The sequence below is a fragment of the Bactrocera latifrons genome, unplaced genomic scaffold (assembly GCF_001853355.1).
Source record: "Bactrocera latifrons isolate USDA-ARS-PBARC rearing strain unplaced genomic scaffold, ASM185335v1 scaffold_10, whole genome shotgun sequence".
In the NCBI taxonomy this organism is placed as follows: Eukaryota; Metazoa; Arthropoda; class Insecta; order Diptera; family Tephritidae; genus Bactrocera; species Bactrocera latifrons.
Genome location: NW_017534408.1, coordinates 2470975 through 2496247, shown reverse-complemented (window position 1 = coordinate 2496247; position 25273 = coordinate 2470975). Strand labels below are relative to the sequence as shown.

The window sequence follows — 25273 nt, the reverse complement described above, 5'->3', positions numbered from 1 at the left end:
CGTCCATGGCAAGCGGTATTCCAGTAATTGGCACTTTCAGCGAATGTTCAGCATCAGCGGTGTCCCGTTGAACTTTCGCAAAGAATTTGCAGCGCAAAGACAGCTGTCTGCTGGTGGAGAAATGTGCCGCTAAGTATTTATAAAAGCACGTGGTCTCTGCGTTTTTTGTTTCTTTTTTTTTTTTTTTGCTTGATAAATTTGACGCAAATGTGCGATGCTGTGTTGAAATTGAAATAAAGAAATTAATTTCATTAGGAAATTTAGCTTGTCTTTAGAATGGCTATAAAACTGTCGCCGCTGACGTGGAATACAATTGAGCAATTTTCGCATATATTTTTGCATTTCACACTGAATTTATTATAAGTACCAAAAATAAATTTGCCGGTGCGATGGCATTACACTGTAATGTACTTATGTATATACATTAGAGCGGATCGATTTAAGAGGAATCAAAAAACGGACAAATCGCGTTTACGGAAAATGGTCTACGGTTCATTCTGATCAACTTTGCCTAAGAGACTATGATTCAAAAACCGGTTTCAAGGCAACGCTTTTTAAGCCGATCATAAAAATTAGTATTTTCGAAATATCCGTATGAAATCACTTCACTCTGTACACGGCGGACTAAAGTCATGAAGATATATGTATAGGTAGCTTCTAAAGAACCCAATCTACCCGCTCCAAAACACATTCCTTTTTGTTGCTACGTGCCTATTTATACATATGTTTCTGATTCTTTTATTTAAGTACAACGGTGCACAAAATTTATATTTTTACTTTGGAGCAATGTCATCTTGTTTGACAAGGGTTGCCACATCTTCCTTTAACACTTTTGTGACAGTTGAAAAGAGACGTTAATGTCACAAGTTATAACAAATTATTTTTCAGGTTTATGGCCAATTTCACACACTGAATATTTGAAAAAAAAAGTTAATCAGATTTACATTACATTTTATATATGTACATAACATTTCCTTCCAAAGAAAGAGTTTTGTGAAAAAAATAATTATTACAAAGAATTCTAATCTTATGCAAAAAATGCATTATCTTGTTATCTCTGAAGGACAAATATATTCCCAGAATTATTTATGTCAGCGCTGAAATGTAGACTACATTTCATTTTGAATTTGGAATGAAATTTACTATTATTTACTTTTGGCTTTGCTTACTTTTTGGCGCAATTTACCGATAAATTTCGCAGAATTCAATATTTATATAGAGAACTAGCTAATTCGCTCAACTATTATCGAATGATTGGGAACCTTTTAGTAAGTAAGCATGGGCCTGCCCTGGGGCAGAAGCTTGATGGAGTGTCAAATGCCAACGATCGAAGTGAGTATTGTTGTTTACGAGTATATCTGCTGGTTTTGCCAGACGGCGGTCAGAATAAATTATAAACCTTCGTCGTTCGATTGACAGATTTAATGTTTAAAAAACATATTCAGATTCACTTAAATGTCATTTTAGAATTATCTAATGGCACTCGCTCATAAACTGAGTTGTACATAATCCAATTGTTGCATAATGACAACTCGATCTCACCAGCTGTTTTCTCAATTTTGATACTACAGAATTATGATCTGTGAAGAATAATACATAATCCCAAATAACGGAAGATTCAAGTAGAGGTACTTTTTTCAACTTTCAACTTTGTTATGCAATTTGACGCGCTATGCTCAACTTATGGTCAACATAATCGGCCTACTGAGTGTACTATTCGCAACAGTCACCCATCTTGAGACCCAGCATTCATTATTGGAAAATATTCGACAGAATAGACCGCATCCAGCACGCAAAGAAGAAAATATAGCAACTGTAACTGCGAATGTGCACGAAGATACGAAAAGTTCCAAGAAGATCTGTCGTTTTCATGTCAAATTTTGTTCAGCGATGAGGCCAATTTCGACCTCAATGAGAGTATAAACCATTAAAATTGCCGCATTTGGGACGAGAGCAACCTGAAGAGATTGAAGTGCTGCTATTTTATGCAGAAATAAACAATGGTTTGTGGGCCGCTGTAATTATCTTTCCATATTTCTTTTTCTTCAAAAATGATGCCAGTGAAAACCGTTATTGCAAAATGATATCTGACTATATGATTCCTGAAATTGAAAGTCGTTATCTCGGCATTGGTTTAACAAGACGACGCCACTGCCCACAAATCGCATCAAGCAATGAATTTATAGAGAAAACACTTCCCTTAGCAGATAATATCGCGTTTCGGGCCAGTCGATTAAAAAAAAAAACGACCGTATATTATAATTGGAGATAAAGTCAAAAGTCTACGCGGACAATAAAGCTTCGATTCAGGTCTTGCATAAAACGTCTCGCGTGTCATACGCCAACTACCAGTCGAAATGCTTCAACGGGTAATCGAAAATTGAACTCAACCGATGGACCATCTGAGACGCAGCCGCGGTCAAAACTTAATAGAGATAATCTTCAAAAAAATAAGTGCTAAAGAATGTTCTTTCGAATGACAGTAAACATTTCTCATTTAATTTGCAGTTCCTGTTTTTATTTTCTTTAAAGAAATAGGGAACCTTGAAATGGATCACCCTTTGCAAATTTAACTTTATATGAACACAATAACTGACCAACATTATAACTGTCAATTTGTCTTTGAGTTTAATATTTGCAATTTATGAATTCTGTTCACAAATAGATTCAAATGAAACCAATATTCCAATTATGTTTGTATAATTTTCAAATTGGAAGTTAGCCAGTGTAAATCTCAGCAGCAATTAATTTATTATACTTCTAAACAAATAATTGTATAAACAAATCGATATATGATTTAAAGCATATTAAACTTGTGAGCGTACACGCTTACCGGCTCTGTGCAAATCCTGTAGGAAAAAAAAACACTACTGACTCAATAATTGCTTAATCAATTTTTATAATTATGTGAAAAATGTTTATTATAATTGAATTTTGTGAATGTGGAAGATGAAAAGTTGACGAGTTAAGATAAGGAAATTAAAATAAAATAATAATATTGATATTAATAACAACCAATCAGCTGATTGAAATAATAATTTTTAAAACAATTTCATCGTTGAATCATTTCAATAATTTCGGAACCGACAACTTGGGTAAAGGTAATAAATAGCGTAAAAGCTTTCCACTTCCCATTCCATACATTTTTCCTATCAGGTTAAAACAACACCCCTGTGTCTTTTGCACTGAATGCTAGACACAAGGGTCAGTCGATTGGCTAAGTAATCGCTGTCATAGCAACAATTACGGTGAATTGGTGAAAATGAAAATGTTAATTTGCAATGATTGCTAAAATCGAATTTTGTAATTTGAATAAATTGGAAAATCGTGTTGTATTGATTTGCAACTGCTGTTGTGCCGCTGTTGTGTATGCTGCATATGTGAGTGTGTGCTTGGGTGTGTGGCGAGCCATTGGCCATGGGGAATGAATTTTGATTAAATATTGCATGCATGCCTTACCAAATGATGTGGTGCTAGCTTTGTTGTTGACATACAAATACACACACATATATAAAATATATTGTTATTTCGAAACACGTTTACACGAATTACGTAAGTAATTTTAATGTAATGAAACCACATTGGTCACTATTACACAAAAACAACAGATTTGTAAGTCCCTCGTAGTACTGGGAAAAGAAAGCATTGCGTGCTTTTATATAATATGCGGATCTAGGTAACATCCCTGCAGTCAAATTAACTAGTTATGAACTAGTTGGCAACTCGTATGAATCTTTTTTTATATAAGCTACTGGTATTTTTACTTGTTGATGTATTAAAAAATGACAGCTGTCCATTTTCGTGAGAATTTACCAGTCTCATACTAGTGAAATAAATAACTACTTAGATTTTATTAACTCGATGATGTTCTAGAAAATGACAGCTGTCAATCTCATTCAAAAATATACTAGTCTCATACTAGTTAGATTCTGGCAAATAAATTCAACAGAAAGTTGTTCTGAAAATTGTATAAAATATATGTTTTTCTGTCTACAAGGATTTCAGACCGTAATGTTTCTGCATATTTCATCATAGAAAAGTTATATCATGGAATGTTTCATGTATTTAAAGGCAGTATGCTTTTCAATTTTCCACGATCTCTTCATAGAAAAGTATAAACATTTCTGAAGGTAAAAGAATTCGCCCCTCCTCATCTTCCTTGACATTGAAGGCACTATCAATAACATTCATTCTGAGGTCATACTGAACTCGCTTAAAGATCTTTATATCTCCGAATCTTTTGTGAAATTGAGTCAACAGATGCTTCTTCCATAAATAAATTATACACAGAAAGAAAGCAGATGTAGCTCAGTGGCTCTACACAACATTTGGAAAGCCGATTATGACATCTGAATATTTACCAATAATGGTAAAGAAATACACGATAAGGCTTAGAAAGCTTATAGAGACGACGCACATAGTATTGTACTGTAAGCAGAAGAGATAGTGGGGGTCCGAGCTATTAGTCGCCTATAATAAAGGATATTCTCAGATACTTAGCAAGTGCCCACTTCTACTAAAACTACGGTTTTCGCAATCCGTTAGAAAACTACTTTAATTTGTCCCCTAACATTGCCTTCCCATCCAAATCGGAGTTGGATAGGGATGAGGTGGACGAAGATACAGAGAGTATCGGACGATTAAAAACTGGGCAATCAAGTGGAATTTGGTGTCTTTTTGGCTAAAATAGATACCGGAATCGCCAACCGGCGACCACATCACTACAGTGACTTCCAAGCGGTGATCACAGCAATTAAATAAAGCCATCTTGTTTTGGCAAAAGATTTTATAACAACTGTGATTACCGCTAAGAGGTAGAAGAATAAGAGACTGTAGAAAATATTCTATGCGAATGCACGATTTTGAATCCACAGACGGACTACAAAATGTTGCTGTGCCAGTGAGACAAAGAAGTACCCGTAGTGTCGAGAATATTGCTGCCGCTAGCGTATCATTTGAGGAAGACCTAAATCAGTCTCTCACACGTCGTTCTCTAGCGTTGGGCATCTTGGCCCACATTTTTGCAAGATCAAATTTATCATTAGAATTAACATATGTGCGTGAATAGGGCTCTGCAACAAATTGAAAATTATCTGGATTTTCATCGAAAAATCATCTTTAGTGATTATTTTATTTTCTCGCTGTATGGCTTCATCAATAAGGAAAATATGCGTTATTGGTCAGGCAGCAAGTCACACATACCTCATGAGTGATCATTGCATCCCGAAAAAATTGGGACGTACTTCTTCTGTGATAATCAAGACCGGCACGTTACTCTAATGGGAATCGTTACAGCCCAACGATAACCGAATATTTGGATGATATGGACATAGACATTATGTAGTTTCAACAAGACGACACTGCAAGCAACACAGGGAATGCCACAATCGATTTATTCAAACCTAAGTTTGGTGAACTTGTTATGTCATGTTATCAATTGGCTACTTCGGTAGAGCGATGTAATGCCGTTGGACTATTTCCTGTAGAGCTACGTCAAGTCTATGCTCTATGTGAACAAAACAGCGACGATTGAATAACATCGAATGTACTTACACGCTAATAAAGAACTTCATTGATATCCCAAACCGGAGCTTTGAAAAATGGAAATGCCACTTAAATATGTTTTTTTTTTCGATGCTGGTTAATTTGTTAATGAAATATATGCAATGGAAATTCTCCGCCGAAAATTCAACCCTCATACCAGCATATGGCGGCTAACGAGCAAACTTAATGAAAAAATATTTCGAAATTGTTGGGAGGAGGTGAGGTAGAGGTGCGAACATTAGGTTAGAAACACAAAATGCAGTGCAACATTCAAATTTGCTACAACAAAGCCGCTGCAACGCTATGTAAATGCAATTTTATGTAGATATGTGCGTCGGCGACAGGGAAAATATTTCTTGGCTTCAAGCCAAATAATGCGCCAGACAAATGCTTTTGCTTTTTTTCGCATACGCTTCCCAGGCGCTACAATTGTTTGTTGTTATTTGTGCGGTTTGTATTGCATTTTGTGGCTTGCACACGCGGTACATGCACAAACACAATAAAATTTAAATAAAAATGCACAAAACGAATAAACACAATGCGACAGACTGACAAAAGTATATTTAGCTCGACGGTGGACGAGAACCTGTACTCCCCTGTACTCCCACGAGGAGTGAGTTTAGGCGAACAGTTTTTGATTTTGCTTTTCCGTATGACATTTGCGTTGTTAGACGCTGCTTGTTGTTGCTGACTGTGTGATTAGTGTTGCCACTTGTGGTTGAATTCATCTGATTGGCAATCTAAGTGGCCATTGACCGGGCAAAATGGCTTTATGAACAAAACAAACAATGACAAGTAGGGCAAGACTAAGTTCCGATGCAACCGAACATTTTATAGTATTGCTACTTGAAAGAATAAACGCCAGGGAAATACTTTAAGGTCAATCAGAGTTTCGGACTCTTTTAGTAGTTTTTAACAGTCCCGTTATGTGGGGAGAGACTGCGGTCACCAACCGATCCATTTTCACACGGTCACCCACTTTCTTTTTAGGATGGATAGACGGACAGGCAGACAGACAGTCATTCGGTTTTCAATTTTTCTCACCATTCTGACCATTTGCACATCCCTATATCTATCTCGCTTAGTTGTAGGTGATAAATACAAACGTTAGATTGACAAAACAATTATACTCCTTAGCAACATGTTGTACAAAAAATTCGGTATTCAAATCGCAGTCAATGCGTGCACAAGTGCCATTTTCGGTTTACTTCAAGAGCAATATATGCATGTCAACCCCACTCCATTAACACCATCCTATAGCATGACGTATAATTTTAGCCTTGGCTCTCATCGCCGCCTTCGTCACCTTGGTCTTCCGTTTTTCTCTTTATTTAACAATTTATTCGTTTGTTTGCTTTTCTGTCTGCCTGCTTGATCAACTCAATCAAGAGTGTGCACACACTGACACACACTCACCAACAGAGGGTTATCAATATTAGCACAATAATTTCTCTTTAACCTTTTGTGCGCTTCGTTCATTCATTCAGCAATTCCATCCATTTTCCGTCTGACACGCACACAAATCCCTTAAAAAACAACTCATAAATCTGTTCATAAATTCTTTTAATTTCTTTTGTCTTTTCAATCAACACTCGGTTGTCCTTCACACCCACTCGCCATGCCCTTCAAACGCTCACGCGGTTGTCTATGATTGATTTAGTTAATTTATGGCAGTCTGACTACGCCATGACTCTATATCAGTTTTTTTTGCGGCGAAACGAACAAGCTTTAAAAGGCCTGCTTAGCTGTAAGTGAGTAGCAAAATAATGCTCAACTCTCATTAAATAACTTTGATGTAATTTAAGAGCTTTTAAAGGCATAAATAATGTAATTTTGCTTATTATTTTTTAATTCACAGTAGGAGATTTCTTTCCTGACGCTTATAGCAGAAACTGCATTGCTTACTTTCAGAGCAATAGTAGCTCTGTTCCGTCCCACAATATCTACAACCACTGAATATATGCATACATATATTGCATATAATTCATGAAGATCCATAGAATTCGACCGGAATCATTTTCTCATACTTTCCAAAAATCACTTGTGCTGAGATGTTACCACTAACTCTCTTTTGAGCTTAAGGGTGGTTGTGTTGAGAGACATGTGGAATACTACTTTTATTCGTCAAGCAAGAAATTTATTTCGAAAGAAAAAATTCTTTGACTAGTATAAGTCCCGCTTGGCTTTCATGATTGATATCGGAACTTGATCGACTTACTACTTTATATAGAGTAATCCGTTTCAAGGTTCTCCCGGTGTGATCTTGGTGACCAATCGACCGACCCAAAACGTGATATTATCTGCTCACCGAAGTATTCTCTCAATAAATCCATTAATTGACACGATGTAAGGGAAATTGAAACCAAATGTCGCCGAGATCATGAGCTTCAATTTAAGGCATCAAATAATGGTCGCCATTGACGCTTACGTTCTCAGCGGCAAGTTTTGCTTGTATACGTAACCATTGAACCTTGTCGCTGAACAAAGTTTTGGCTCGAAATCTTCTTGAAAATTTTCAAGAGTCCATAGAGCAATATGATGTCTCTTGGGAAGATCTTTTCAGAACGTGAATTCTCGTAATAGAGTTGAACGATTTGTAGACGTCGTTGAGGCATATGTCTTTCCACGATGATATGCCAAATACTACTGAGCAAAAATAACATGACAGCTTGACACAATTCACATGTGATCGGACAAAAAAGGCTATTGAAAAAATTCCTCTACTTTGATCACCTGATATGTCCTTTTATGCTATAAGAAATACACCTATCAAGGTTATTATAGCTTTGGTTTATTTGAAAATAAACGCTATTACTTTGTTTTCTTTGTAAGATCTAATTCTTGATTTTTTTTCTAGAAGAATTGTACTCTAAAGTAACGACCAATTCGGCATTCAAATCGCGATCCGAAGCAAAATCGGTGTCATTAATAATAAGACTTATCCTCCACATTTCAAAAGTAAATACTTTTACCACGGCCATCACTAACATAACAGTGCACGTCAGTTTCTACTCTCTCATAAAAATTTATTTTAAACATTTAGCAATTACCACAAATTTTATGAATCGTAAATTTTATTAAGTATTGTAATTTATCGGTTCTTGCTTTCATTACCATATTTATTCATTTGTTTTTCAATTTTCTATTGTTCTTATTATTGTTACAAATGGACAAAACTGACATAATTTCGGCAATTCCACCATTTACTGAGCTCACTAAGCACGATGTATGTATTGTTGTAATATATTTTGTTTCAAAATGATGATATATTTTAATGACTACATACTCAATGCTTGTATGTACGTAAATATATATGCAAATTGTAAATAATGGATTCTATTTTCATAATGAACAACTGCAATATTTTATTACTGGAGGTGGAGCTGTCACATTGGAAGTACCTTCGGAAATGTTGGTTAATAGCTGCTAAATACTTAAGAAATTGCTTTTGAAAACAGCAATTTAGTTCAATATTGTGATTTATATGGTAGTTGTCTTAAAAAAATGTTAAAAGTTCTCGTTTCAAAAGTGATTTATAATCAAAAATTGTGTGCTCATCAGCATCTAGCGTGATATTTAACTAAACAACTAAAATTACGAAAAACTGTGGATAAGATAATGTCTCTGCCACGTGCCATCTTGCGGCTGAAATTGTATTTGTATGCTCTAAGGCATTCGTAACCAAATATTTTATACTGCTAACTTTCCCGATGGTTTTTCTGCCATCATGCAGATGAGTCAACTTGCTCGTTGCGATAATTTTACATGGAAAGCTTTTAGAAATGAAATTTTGTTGTTACAGATATTTTTATAGCCAAAGGGAACCACTTAATATGGTTGGGAATCAAATGAAGCCAAGTACGCGATGGCATGCTTCGAGTGCTCAGCTCTGCTCTAAGATATCATATGCCTTTTAATACTTCAGAAAAATTAACTTAAGGCGTAATTTTTTTTAATTGTCACAAGTAGAGGGTTTGTCCGGACAGTATTAGGACTTTGTGAACCAATCGTTACAATTGATTAAAAACTTTCGATCGGCTCCTTCTGAGTTGATACAGCGCTGCCAGCGCAATTTCCAAGCATTGAAGGCGTCACGGAAGGCATTCTCCGGAATAGCCTTGAGAGCCGAGGTACATGCTGCTTATATTTCATCGGTCTTTTCAGGCAAGAAAACAAAAAAGGGCCACATCTGGGTTGTAGGGGTGCGGAAGAGTTGCGATGCCGTCCTTAAATAAGTAGATGTTCACAAAAAAGGCGGTGTGAGCCGGGCGGTGTCGTGGTGCAACTTCCAAGCAGCTGCGATGTCTTGTCGGACCCGACTGTTTGAATCTCATGGCATTGACGGTTTATCCAGGAAGAACAAATTCATCGTGGAAGATACTTTTGATGTCAAAAAAGCATCGTTTTCACTTTGGATTTGCTCATTCATCAGCGACCTCTTCCCGGCGCTCTAAAAAGTCTTGATGCCTTCTTGCTAAAGCAACATCTGGTAAGTTTTGATCATATCAAACATCACTGTCGCAGATTTACCGAGTTTCACACAAAAATTTAATCGCGTACCTCTGCTGTAGCGAACGCTGAATTTTTCGCTTAAACCACTCACAGAAACGCGTCGCGCGAAAATGTTTGTTCTGGCTCTTCAGGTACTCGGAACCGACCAGCCGCTCGTTCGTTAGCTAGGATCGCTCTCTATCGAAGCCAGTCGGTGCGCGCACATTCCGAAGTTCACTGTAAGCTTATTGAGGTCAACTTCCAGCTGAAAAACTGTAGTTGATTTTATTTTATCGTATAAATATTTTTCAAACAGTTTTGTGGAATTCTGCCGAGTATATGGTAAGCTTTAGGAATATAAAAATTCGATCCACTTTTGGCTACATAGATCCCCAAACGGTCCACGGGAATCAGAGTCAATATCCTTTGAACCGGCTTCGATTCTAAGTATATATGTAAGTGCTTTTGAAAAGGTGGCGTAAACTTATCAATTTACTTATCAATTTCAGTATTTCTCACTGCCTAATTAATTCCAGAAAACAAAAAAGTACCATATAATCGTAACGCTCCCAGCTAAAATCGATTTAGGACTGATCTTACACCAAAATTATACGCATTATAAAGGTTAAAATACTTCTAACTTTATGAGAACATATCTCGATAATTTCGTTGCCCTAAGCTCTACTTCTTTTTCTTCGAACTATACGCAATAGCGAAGTCATAGTCAGTGCCTACCAGATGAAGCAGAACTATGAAGCGCATTTCGATGCCAGCTTCTTGTCGTCCAGTTATGGCGAAAATATTATTTTTGTTCAATAAAGTAAATTTTGAAAAGTTATAGAACATAATTTACAGATATTTTTTATAACTTTCATCTTAAATACAATTATCGTATACGAAATTCCACTCGACACCGCACGGAAGCCCATTCATTTTCTTTAAATTAACCAAAATATAAAGAATTTTTTATGTGTCGTTTCGATCTGACAGAACACTAGGATATGAGTGTAATAAAATTTTACGGGCGGTACATGATAACGGAACTATCATATTGGCCTTATGAGTTGAAGCAAACGGCGGTTTCAACAAGCCCAGGCCACACAAATCCAAGCACATAAAAGACAGGAGAGTACCTCTGAATGCCACGTACTTAAACACATGCAAACAACATAGCCGCCATACGCACCTGCCAAACGCTACAATAATTTTATTTATGCATTAAACGCAGTAAAGACTCACATCATGAGGTAGATTACAGCTAAGTTGCCCAGTACGAGCCACGTAACAAATATTTGTATTATTTAAGAACCGCCCACACACTTCATGTCATGATCTATGGAATCATGCACAATGCTTGCATACATAAATGTGTATACAATCACTTATGTATATACATAGGTGCTCTCTGATGCAACACAAGCACTTGACTTTCTATAGGCGCATCACACGGCCGTCTGCCTTGGCTCTTAAGCGCTGCCGTGTTACTGCAGGTGTGAGTGTACGGTAACCGACGGTAGTCTTATGATCACAAGTGTCAGTTTATGCGACATTAAATTCTACAACAACATAAAATATATAGATTTATGTACTTACAACAGATACAACGAGTATGTACACATAAATAAATACTTTCGCCTACAGGTGACTGCATGATGACAAAATACTTGCTGTGACACACTGCCAGTGTTTAATAATAAATTATTTTGCTATACCTTTGCGCTCAGTAAGATTACAATAACTATGTGTATGTACATACATACATATGTGGTATATATTAGACGTTCATACAGTCGTTGAAAGGTTGGCAATAATTTCTATCTGTCACTGGGTTTTTATTGAATTACAGAACTGGTTACAAGCTAGCAAAAATAAAGCACTCATTTGCGGCGAGAGTATTACGAGTGAATGTTTATGGTATTTTGTGTATTAGGGTGGTGGAAGGAACTCTTTTCCAGCCTACTGAACGGAGTGAAAGTTAAAAATCTGGTAATTTCGAATCCGATTCTACAATTGATGACGATGGAATAGATGTTCAATTATTCAATTAAGACGGAGTTCGACTAGCAATTACCCGCCTAAAGAATAACGAAGTGGCAGTGTCCGATGGATTACCGGCCGAGCTATTCAATTACAACGACGAAGAACTGACAAGGTACACGCATCAGCTTCTTTCCAGGATATGGTCTGATGAAAGAATTCCCGATGATTGGAACTTAAGTGTACTCGTCCCAATCCACAAAAAGTGAACCTACAATTTGCACTGAAAATATTTTTATAGTATCCGACTTGCTTTAAATTTTAGGTTTTCTTTTTTGGTTTATGTTTAAGGCTAAAACAAATTTCTTAAAAATCTTTGAATAAACTAATGGCGGATACGAAAACGGTTGTCATAGAAGCAGGTTTATCGCTCGTAAAGAGAAAAAGCTTGTACTATATATTCGATTTTCTCTATAAATTGTTGAAGTAATCGCTTCCTGAGTTTAACAGTTTGCGATGCACTGAAAACTTTCTTAATTATCCGTTCACAAGTTTGAGGTCATTTTAGCTTTTGAAATAGATGTTCAACCATAATTTCATTAAACGTATATACTTTAAGCTCCTAACTCTTAATCTATCGCAGATAATAGTATGTCAAGCGGAAACCAATTTATGTATGAAACTCATCTAATTTTTTATGTGCACTGTTACATACATAAATATGTACATAGCTTAGTATGCATGTGTTTTCGAGCTCATAATGCATAAAAGCAATAAATTTCATTTGTGACAAGTGTCGCGCGTAATTTAGCAGCTGAACTCTGTGAGAGCGCGTTTGTAGCTTTGCACGCATGTGTAAATAATATATGATGGTATAGTGCAGCAGCTGTGTGGAACAATCCCCCGAGCAATACTACATTTCTCCATGCGGATAAGTAAAGCTGTTAATCTGCAAGTGAGAAAATCTCAACTCCCAGCAGGTGATCAATAAACGCGAAGTATAACATAGAATAACATACTTTGATAAGCGCAAGCAAAATCGAAATTAAATGAGCGAAAATCTACGGTAAGGTTCCGATTTTTACCCAGAACAATTGTGGTTATATTGGAATACTTCGAACTTGAAAAAATGTCATCAAGCTTCTACTAGTGCCCATGAAACTAGTTCGTAGCGAATATATGCGGCAACCAATGGCATAAAGCTTGCAGTGAGACAGTTTTGCACTACCTCAATCGCAAGCAGCGTGATTTATTGTTATGCATAGAAATGCACTTAGTTAGGAAAATAAGTCACTGTTTATCAAACAAGTCATCTAATATAAATAGATATACTTTATGCTTAATAATCGCTCATTCTTCATATATGTCATAACATATCAAAGCGTAGTAAATTGATTTAATAAAAAATATTTATAACTTTTTATAATTTAATTTTATGTTAATATGCAGATTTGAACTTTCGAAAGTTTAAGAAAAATTTAAAATATAACCATAATAAATTTATGATAAAATATATAATTAAACGTAATAAAAATTATTATTATTCTAGATATTCCTAAATGTAGGCAACATTTTAATTTCGCAAATATACAAACCATGTGGAATAAATACTGCCTACAATTAGGCGCACTTAACTAAAAATATTCTACAATTTTTATTGAATTAGAAAAATTATGCTTTTTACTTAATATCAAAGCAAGCATGTCTAGAATTTTAGATGTCATTGTGCATAAATGAATAAATATATTTTTACATACGCTCAGAGCATGTTAATGCTCTACACATTGTGACAAAAAAGAACCCAGAAATTAAATTCACCGAAATATGCACAGCCCTTGAGCTTGCTAGGGAGGACCGCAATTTCATCCGAATGCTCAGCAAGCAGTGATGAAGAACCAGAAAGTATACTAATGCGAGATAGTTCTTGCTCAGAGTGAACCATAAGAGGTCTTCCGAACTGCTGGCTCTTAGTAAAATTCATCTCACCACATTTGTAGGTGTTCTGTCTGACACTGTCAAATAGGTTCACATTTGGTGCTGCTAAATACCCTGTCCGACGCTGTTTGCGAAAATGTTATGGAAGATGGCGCGGTGGAACCGTCTTCTCACTTCATTCGCTATTACCTGGTTTTTGCCGAACTGAGATTGAAAAAACTCGGTTGACACCGAGCTACGGTAAAACTAACAATTGATTGGGTTAATATTAACCACCTTAACAAATTTGGAATACGCTTAAAATGATTCATCTATCTATAGTAATCTAGCGATCCAACTTTAGGAGTTTACAGGAAACACAAACAACGAAAACCCAAGTGAGATTAAAAGAATTTGGATCAAACCTACGACTTAAAAGGTTCATGCGTTTTGTCGGGCAAAAAACAGCATTTTTTCAACATTTTTTTTTTTCATATAAACAATGAATTATTTTTGATTGTTACAAATACATACATATATGCAGTTATTAAAGAAATTCGGAAAAAAGATGCGCCCGCGTTGGCAGGATAACGCCTTACAGGATTAAGAAATACGTGTTTTAGTCAAAAATTTAACTTAGAACTTAAACGAAGGAAAAAAACTGAAAATTGGATCTTCGCAGACATTTTCACAAAAAAATAAAAATTTCGGTGAAAAATTCGCGACATTTTTCTCCAAATAGTTATAATCAAAAAAAAAAATATTCTTCGTCCAAGTTTTTAAGAATTGTATCTCAAAGTTGTTTGTAAAATTTCATGAAGATCAATTCAATAGTTCTGGGGAAATCTTTGAAACCGGCTTCAAAAACTCAGTTTCGAGAGAAAACTTTTCTAAAGGCTATGTGCGCAGTCTCTAGGGCACAAGTTCTTAAGGCTGTATCTCCGAAACTATTACTTGACTCAATTTGAAAATTTAGGACAATATTCTAGAGGTATTGTAGAATTTAATGTGACAATAAAAAATAGATTTTACAAACCCGTAAACCCTTAACGCAACCTAGAGCTTTTGACTCAATTAACAAGCAAAAACAATTTTTAACTCCTTTTAAAGTATATATATAACCAAATCATTTTACACATGGCTATATATACTTGGGAAACCAAAGCGTTTTATTTCTTCATTCAAACTTTATGAGATTCTTCTTGCTGATTTTTAAAATAGTAAATGCTTCGTGAAGAGCTTAGCCTTCAAATCCTCAATTTTAACAGCATTCACTACATATTTCGAACACAACCACGCATAATATAATCAATTTCCGCTTTTTAAATTGCTTTTTTAGCAATTTCATCATTCAACCTTATTTATAAGTTTATAAAAAGCAATTTACGCCAACAACAACGCTGGAAACCAGCACATTATAGACGTAATCCAAAATTTAAAAAAATTAACTCTGATTCACATATCACACAAAAAAAAAAAAAAAACAAAAAACTGCCGGTGATTTGGGTTTTCAACACAACTCATCAGACAAGAATTGCGCGTTGTTGCTTTTTACTCATGAATACATTTTTTCCTTTTCTCATTCAATTTGCAGAAAATTCATACCGCTGGGAATCATTGAGGAAGGCAGCTATGAAAAGGATGTGCTATTCTACGTCAACATCGGCGAACCCATCATTGCGCCAGGTACATATATGTTTTCTATATGCTTATATACTTCATACATACTACATATATACTTATACATACATACATACGTGCATACCAGTATAGTTCGTGTGTATGTATGCAATTGCAAGCATTGTGCGCGCTAGCCTGGCTACTTGCGAAACTAGCGTATATAATATGTACTCATTTAATATATATTATATATATATACATGTATATATACATATATGTATATACATATGTATGGATATATGTATAATATACAAACATAAATAAACATGTAAATAACTGCTCCTTTGAGTAACTAAATACAAATGCGAGCAGTCGTCAAGCAATCAACCCAAAATAAGAGCGTGAACCCACACAACTCCCCAGCCAAGATCCATCCCACGTACGTATTTCCGCCCTCGTCCCGCTACTACCGCTACTGCTGTTGCTGCTGCCGCTGTTTTGTCCCGCTGTAGTGCGACCAATCAATCCCCAAGTAGTCAGTGTTCCAATGACTTTCACCTTTTAAAATGAAATTCCGTTACGTCCAACCCGCTCACACGGTGACAAACGTCAAGTTAATGGCGTGCATATAGATATATGTACGAATTTATGCATATATTTATGGTTTTCACGTTCGCGTTCCCACATATGATTGTATATATATATATGTATGTACATAAATCCCCAGACGAATCCTTGATTATTTTTTGCTTTCATATTGAGTAAAAGATTTTTTCCGAAAAATGCAGAAAACCAAAAAACAAAAAACAAAAATGAAATGAAAAGAAAGCAGCTTTTATGAAAATTCGCATAAAATATTTTTTCCATTGGCTTATGAATATACTATACAAACTAACATATAGTATTGTAGCAAAATTCTACTCAACCATGAAATCTAAATCTTCTTCTTCTTTTCTTTCATCGTTTTCATGTTTTTTATTCTTTTTTTTCTCTACTTTAAATTGTATTCTTAACGATATACCTTCGCCTACACACATACACTGCGAATACAAATATACAAACACACTCACACAAATAGACAATGCAGTTCCCACGATGAATTTCAGTAAAGTCTACAACAACATTATAGTTTCTTTTTTGTAGCTATTTGGTAGCGCCATAGAGTTCAAAATAGTTAATGTGCCATGAAATGAAGAATATAAAAATATAATGCAAATGCTCTGCAAGCACATAGTTAAACGATTAATTTCTTTAATTGAAGCCAAATAATGTTAATTATGTAAAAATGTATATATTTTTTTTAAACAAAGCAAAGCCTTTGACGCTTGCGCATTTAACTTGCCGCAGAAAAGCATGAAGAACGCAATAAATGCAAATTCAAATGAATGAAAAATACCAAGCCAAATAAAGAGAGAAACGCGCGCAATATAATCACAAAGCCGCTGCCGCCATATGCGTGCCATGTTCCTATGCTTTGCGCTGCGTATACGCCACGCCATACCAAAATGGCACATGAAATAAAATGCAAGCCGTTGCAACGGTCGGTGGTGCTTGCCAGCAAAAAAAGAGCGCAAACTCCACTCAATTAAAGCGCGAATTTTTGCTTTTTGGTTTCATTCTCTCTTTGTTTTTTCTTTTTAGATTTGTTTTTTGGTTGGAAAGCTGTGTGTTTTTTAGCGCTTTTCAACACTTAATTTTTTTGATAGTATATTTTGTGCGTAAAGTGTAATTCCTTCGATTTCACCGCACTCTTATTTCAGTCGTGTAGTTGTATAAATATTTTTTTACCATTATATAATATTTTAATTTGCGCATATATTCATATGTATGTCGTCATGCCGCACAAGCCTCACTTTAGTTTTATTTCCACAATTTAGACTCTTACTGTTAGTCAACCGGCTGAATGCATTTTAACAAGTAGTCGTAAAATAACATATTTTTGAAGTTGAAAAAAGCAATGTGATTGTTTGTGTTTGCAGTTAAAGGCGCGCTGCTTCCTTAGATCCCCTAGTTAGGGCAACCCTGCGTAGTCTATTTGCGTTTTATTGCCTTCGTGGCATGAGGAATGCACCTTGCCACATAGAATGCAGCATCACTGGTAGAATATCCCCAAACAAGCAGCATGTAATGCATATAATATGTCATTTGTTAGAGAATTAGCGCACCCTGTTCGATTTGTAGTATGCAAAAAGTGCTCGAATGTCATCCCCACAATAACACACACAAACATGAAAAATCCTCTTGTTTTTTAGTCTGCATCGCTGTAGATTTTACACGGCTGGGCATGTAACCAATAAAAATAACTCGTATGGCGTATCATTACAACAAAAACAAAATAATAAGGTGTTAAAAAAGTCTCGAAACCTTTCGGTGTAGCCTTCTCATCAATTCCGTGACATATTTTTAGTTTCAAATCAATAGAAGCTGCAATTGACACAAAAAAATATAATTTGTTTCATAACTCATTTCAATTCTTTCAACAAAAATATATTTTATTTCTAGACCATTTTTAAAACATTTCTATAAGTTTTCTTTTAATTCAAGGAATTTATTTTATACGAATGCTGTGTTATCTTTTTATGTCTAATATCTATACCTCACATTTATTTCTATATTCTTCAGAGTTCTTTTATTTTTTGGCGATTATTTCTTTTGTTTTCCTTGATACTTTTTGTATCTTAAATTTTGTTTTATATTCCAAAAATCCTTCTTTCCTATTGTCCTCTAAATATATACTGAAAATATTTCCATATCATCTTTAAGTCTCATAAGTCCATAATTATCCAGACTGTAAACGACTGCAATCAGGTAAAAATTATTTAAAAATATTTCAGATTAAAGTTAAAAAATATTTAATATTTATTCTATGCTCATTATTCTAGAATATGTTTTTTTATAGTAGTCGAAAGCATCGAAAGCTGAAGTGCGGAACTTGAATCCGCTAAGTCTCGCTTATCCCCAACTCAAGACTCTCCCACGGAACCACCAGTTAAGTATTACTTCGTGGAAGAGACAGACATGAAGTCTCTCTATGGAGTTGACTGACGGACGCCTAATCTCATGAAAAACTCTCAGTTTTGTCATTATGAATGCTGACGCTTAAATTTCTCAGTCGACTAACACATAAGTCTCGTTAAGTTATCGACCGTAAAACTATTACCGAGTGTGGTTTTTAGTTTTTCCTTTTTATTTTAAAAGCGAGGGCAATAAAATAATACATGTTTAGAGTCTTCTGTATACTCTGAACATGACGGACAGTGCGGATTAATGCCATTATGGCATCCGTAAAGGTAGCTTTCAGAGCGCCCATATCCACTTAGTATTTGGGGTCAGATGGAAATTCGGGTATCCATGTTGTCTGCCTATCCACGAGTGATTGTCCGATATAAGTCCAACGAGTGAGTCCAACGCCCTTTGTATGAGAAATCACACCGCAGATGCCATATTTTGGTGCTCTTGTACCTTTCTTATGTCTTTGAGGATATTGTTTTAGGTGCTGATAGCTGATTAAATCGATCGAGTTCACCTTCCTGGAACGCATGCAGCCTCTATTGGCCATCATTCTCGATAGAGCTTTATTAATTTTCCCTCCTTTCTGGTGCTCATAGACAAACTTCTGTTTTGTACTCAACCAGTTCTAGAACCACAGATTGATTGATGGTTCTCGATTGGCGTAGAGCATTTAAGCACTCATTGCATATATTTCTTAGGTCGACTAATTGTTTAGCCACTGCTACTACCATGAGATCGTTAGCATATGCTATTAGTTTCGGGTCTATTGGTTGCTGTCTTCTTAGCACCACTTCATACATGAAGCCCTAATAATAGAGGGCCTAATACTGAGCCTTGGGGTACTCCACTCGAGACTTTCCGGGAATGTATAAATTGGTATAAGTTAGAAAGGGGAGCAAAGTATTCTTAAGTAACCATTACTTAAAAAATCAGAAAATTTAGTAACAATTGTTTTTATAGGCATTTTTATTATTTAGTCTGAGAAGACAAGACGTTCATTAAAAATGTTTCAAAAATACTTTTGTAACAGTGTACCGACTTCACGACCTCATTATTTTACCTTGTTTTCAAAAGCAAAGGTCGAAATGACCCAGGATAGAAATAAAAGATTAAGATGTTTAACATAAATATTATTTTCTTTCACTTTTTCTCGTGGAACTAAGAAGTTTGTTAGGATGCAATTATGTTAGGATCGGCTAGACCGATATACTTGAAATAATTATAATCTTCTCAGATATATGTTTAAAGTAATTATTGGTTTTTCATCATTTTTTTAACCACTGTGAATTGCAAATTTTTCCAGAAATAACGACTTTTTGAGAAGCCGAATTTTGCAAAAAATTCAAAAGATTTACTAGTTGTTTGATTACACCTACATAGGACTCCACTATTATTTTAATAATGTTTGTTGGTTTTTGAATTTGAGCTAATTTCAAATAGAAAAGTTTTTCTCACCACCTGATATGTTGAAGGCCTTCCAAGAGCTCGGGTAAATGACCGACTATTAAAGGACTTTGAATTCTGTAATTTTTATTTTTTTTTTTGTCAAATAGAATACCTCTTCAAAAAAAAATTTACCTAAAAACGCGTGTTTTCTGACTTGGGAGAATAGAACTCCTTATTATTATATAAATTTAGAATATTAAGTAGTCTAAACATAAAATTATTCCCAGAGCTTTCTTCCTCTAAAAAATTGACAGTTTATTTGAAATTCGAATATAGTGAGATAATGCAGATGTATGTTTTTTAAGATTGAAGAAGATTCTATGCGTTATAAAGAAGCTTCAGTTTTTAGAAAATCATTCCAAAAAGCTTCCGACATTCGTATACATACTTGTATTATCAATATTGTGAATAAACTCGGAAATATTGAGGTATAATATTATATTATATAAAGTGGCGAATCGAATAATGAAATGTATTTCTCGTATTGAATTCAAAACAAGCATTTTATTATTTCTTTACACCAGCGAACATCAAACAATTCTTATAAATTCTCTGATTATACCTACCAATTTTTCCACAAGAGTCCAACTCGCTCTGCTCTATAACGAATCGATTGCCATAAGTAATATGCATAAAAATACCAATTCAATATTCTGATTGCAGTTTTTTACAGTCGTCATAAGTAATAGATATTATCATCGAAATATTATCGCCCAACGATTAATCATAGTTAAATGCCTCATACATATAGTAAATATATAAATCATTAATACAAACATTTGATTGAATTTAAGCAACAAAAAGAAAATTATTCCTCATATCCCTTTATTCATTATTCACGCAGATAATAGCATTAAAACGGAAGCACTTAAATTTCTAAACAAATTTCTCGGTATGTAAAAACCAAAACTTAATCTTTTTCAATATATATAATACTAGTATTACTACTTCTTGCATTAACTTTTACAATAAACTGTTCGTACTTATAAGTATTATGTAACTGCAAAAGCCCATTGGCAAATTATAGTATAAATATTTCAAAATTTTTTACAAAAAAACCTAATTAATATCAAATAGGCGAATTGTGTGCTGTGAACTGATAATTTGTCGTGTTGAAAACTTGTTACAGTTAACTGTGTAATTACTTACAACTGTTTGTCATAAAATTTGTCTAAAGTGATATCATCATTGTTGCTAAACATTGCTATTTTTGCTGTATAAATCGCTTAAAAATACTATATACCATTTCAGTATACACCTATTCATTTAAAGTAATTTATATAATTACAAATTGTTAAGCGTTTGAAAAATATAAATATATAAAGGGTCATAATTTTTGCAATAAGCAGATAATTTTTTACAGAAACCTAACAAAATATATAAATAATAACACTTAGTTATATATAATTATTTTAAATACATACCGTAAATAGCGGTATATACATATACCGTTTGACAAAAATCGTTTTATAACACAATATGGCATTAGCACTCATCACAAAATACTTGCTCCATACAAATTATAACTAATTATTAAATATTGCTACAATTTTTGTAAATTAACAATTTTTGAAATTTATTGATATTTTGTAACTCAAACATAGTACTTTGCTAAAAGAAATACTTAAACGTTTTCACAATTATTCTCACAAAACATTGAAAGCTTTTAACTAATAACTACCTTCCGCTTTTAGAAACGCTTTATTTTAATGCCACACAATATGTTAGTCTCTCGTCGCTTAACTGCTTTCAATGTATGTATTTATATAATTAACTACTTCACCACTAATTATTACCGTTTGTAGACGAGCCGCGCTTTTGCGTTTTAGCTTTTAATTTTCAAATGTAATGACGACTTACATATTTGGTTAAAATATTAATTACGTGGAGTAATTTATCAAAAAAAAAAAAGCTTTAGAAAAAATTAAATGGAGGGTCTTAAAGTTAAACACTGTTACCAGCGTCATATGTATAGTCAATGTAACCTTAAGGAAAGAAAGTTTTCCGGATGTATAATAAAAAGAAAAATGTTAGAACTGAATATAACGGGTTATAACATTTTAGGATATCATAAAAATGCTTTATTCCTGTAAAAACACATTGGATGCCATTATATATGGAACTCTAAATATATCTTTTGGATGGCCTCCACGGGCACGCTTGAAGAAGTTCAGATGCTAAACTCAATTCGACGGTTTTCAAGCATAAATCGGCCGATACTGCTGCAATTTCACGTTCGATATTCAAACAAAGTTCATCAATTATCGCTGGCTTGTTGGCATAGACTATAGACTTGACGTAGCCACACAGGAAATAGTCTCAAATCGTACGACGAGAGGGCCATTTCCTGAAATAACACGTTCACCAAACTTGGTTTTCAATAAATCGATTATAACATTCGCTATGTAGTTTATGGCACCATCGTCTATATCATCCAACTCAGGCCAAAAATATTCTGTTATGATTGAGCGGTAGCGATTCCCAATCACAATAACGGGCCGGTCTTGATACCAGGCAAGATCCGCACTAATTATTTTTTGGGGAATACAATGGTAACTCGTGAAGTACGTGTTGTTTGATCTGTAATACATATTTCGCTTACTGAAAAAGCCATTCAACCAGAAATGAAGATGATTTTCGATGAAGATCCGGATCATTTACAGGTTATTGCTCAGCCCAATTCCCGAATATACGACAGTGCTGGTGGTCAAGTGACTTCAGTTCTTACATCAATTTGATCTTGTAGAGATGTAGGCCAAGACTCCTCTCAAAATTCGCCACAACGACGTCATTGAGATGCCCAAGGTTTGAGAATGGGCTGTAAGAGACTGACTTGGATCTTCCTCAATTGATTCGCTAGCGGCCACAATATTCTCGACACTACAGTCACTTCTTTGTCTCATTGGCACGGGAAAATTTTCTTCTGTAACTGTGTAACTTTTCAACTAGACGCTCAGTTATTGATCTGACAGTACGAATATGACGAACAGAAATTGCACGTAGCGCTCTTAAAGTTAAGGCAACTGACTCCGAATTTATGTAGTAAATTTAAAAAAAAAATTTGACTCGTTTTTGGATGTCGTACCGAAAAGAAACGTCAAAAGAACGGGAAAAATATGGCGTCGTTTGTTGTGCCTATCGGTCTACTCTATCGGTCATTCAGAAATTGTGCTGAATCGGTGGGAATAGTCGAAAAATCAACTGTTTCACTTACACTTTACTACTAGAATGCTAGCTGAGAAATTAAATACAAATAAAAACAAAATTTGGTGAATTTGAAGTGAAGATTTAGATAATAAAAAGAGACCAAACTGAAATTCACTCAACAACCCCCTCCGTATTCACCTGATTTATCAAGATGTGACAATTTTCTATATTCAAAACTGAAAGCCAACACGAAAAGAGCATTTTATGATGATATTACAGCTATTCAAGCTGCTATAACCGAGGTTCTGAAGAACATTCCTAAAAATTACCTAACACAAGAGAAAAATTTAACCTCGCTTGCACCCGAAGATGTAATACAATTCACAAATACAAAAACTTTATTCCAATCGTCCAGTTTGTATGGAGTTATATGCTGTAGTGATCTGATTCGAACAATATCTTTGGATATCTTTGATTTTTTAAGATTTCCAACTAAAATTTTCTAGTTCGAACAGAAGGGAGACAAGTGTTCTCCATATAAGTGTTTGAAATATTCAATTTCGGATTGACAGAAATTTTACTACAAATCTTCATGCTATTATGGCAAACAGTACATTAATATTTATCAATTCAAAGTGCAACATTAAAAGAAATATGACAAAATGGCAAAATGGCAAAAAAAAAGGAAAATATTTATGTACAGTATATGCATAAACGATTATGCAATTTATGCTGTGCAAACGCACTTAATTTGCAAAATTAATTTCACACGTTCATATGCCATAAATTATTGATGTGGCCCGAAGGTGGGCTTAGTGAGTTCGTCAATTATTACAACAACAACTCAACTAACTGTTTGATTTATTAAATTGATGTGAAATTACACATCAATTGCGCTGTTAATGTAATTTAAGCATATTTACTCTACTTTTATTTACTATTTAATTTCCAAAAAAAAATGGAAAATTGATTTGCATTTATTTTTATGGTAAACAGTTTTGGGAAATTGACGTTGTGGAAATTAAGTTTTAATTATGCATAATCATAAAAGAGGCCGAGTAAATATTTACTATATAATTAATATTATTTTTTTTTTTTGTATTGACAAGGTGAATCATTTTCGTTGAAAATGTGATCTATAAAATTATGTAGTTATCACAATATCTGAAAGAAATTGTAATTTAAACACTAATATGGATATAAAACTTAAACTCACTTTTTGCGCCATAGAGTCAGAAGTATGGAAAAAGTTGTTCGACGAGATATCTTTACGAAATTTGACATAGATTATTGCAACAGACAACGGCGCTATCTCGGGAAAAAATTTTCAGATCGGACTATCGGATCTGAGCTTCGCTCCAACTGGACTTTTGGTTTTTATACCCAGAATAGGGTATATTAGGTTTGCTACGAAGTTTGTAATACAAAGAAGGAAGCTTTGGAGACCATATAAAGTATATATATAAATGATCAGTATGTTGAGTTGAGTCGATTTAGCCATGTCCGTCTACCCGTCCGTCTGTATATATGCGAACTAGTCGCTCAGTTTTTAAGACATCGTTTTGAAATTTTGTAAATGTCATTTTCTCTGCAAGAAGCTGCTCATTTGTTGGAACGGCCGATATCGGACCACTATAACATATAGCTGTCATACAAACTGAACGTTCGGAATCAAGTTCTTGTATGGAAAACTTTCACATTTCACAATGTATCTTCACAAAAGTTGGCACAGGATATTTTTTAAGGCCACAGTGTAATCTCCGAAGAAATTGTCCAAATTGATGCTATTCAAACCGAACGATCGGAATCAAGGGTTTGTATGGAAAACTTTCGCATTTGACGTGGTATCTTCATGAAAGTTGACATGGATAACTGCTTAAGGTAATACTACAATCTCCGAAAAAATTATTCAGATCGGATTACTATAGCATATAGCTTCCATACAAACTGAACACATAGTTATTTAAAGAAATACACCTGCGAAGGGTATATTAGCTTCCGTGCAGCCGAAGTTAACGTTTTTTCATTTTTTTTTTTTTTTTTTTTTTTTTTTTTTTTTTTCAAATATCAGAAAATTATATGTGGTCATGGTATTCACATTTGACATAGTAACCTAATAATA

The 25273-nt window shown here is 34.5% G+C and overlaps 1 protein-coding gene across 11 annotated transcripts in view; it reads left to right on the top strand.

Moving 5' to 3' along the window:
• Positions 1-25273, top strand: part of LOC108966430 (sodium/calcium exchanger 3) — a 137485-nt gene that overhangs the window by 100839 nt on the left and 11373 nt on the right. For 9 of the 11 annotated variants that reach the window (XM_018929369.1, XM_018929400.1, XM_018929333.1 and 6 more), the window contains 2 exons: positions 15521-15612; positions 20849-20896. In XM_018929369.1, coding sequence (XP_018784914.1) covers positions 15521-15612; positions 20849-20896 — 140 coding nt within the window. The remainder of the gene's footprint in view (positions 1-15520; positions 15613-20848; positions 20897-25273) is intronic. The other 2 variants (XM_018929414.1, XM_018929408.1) reach the window with 1 other exon arrangement.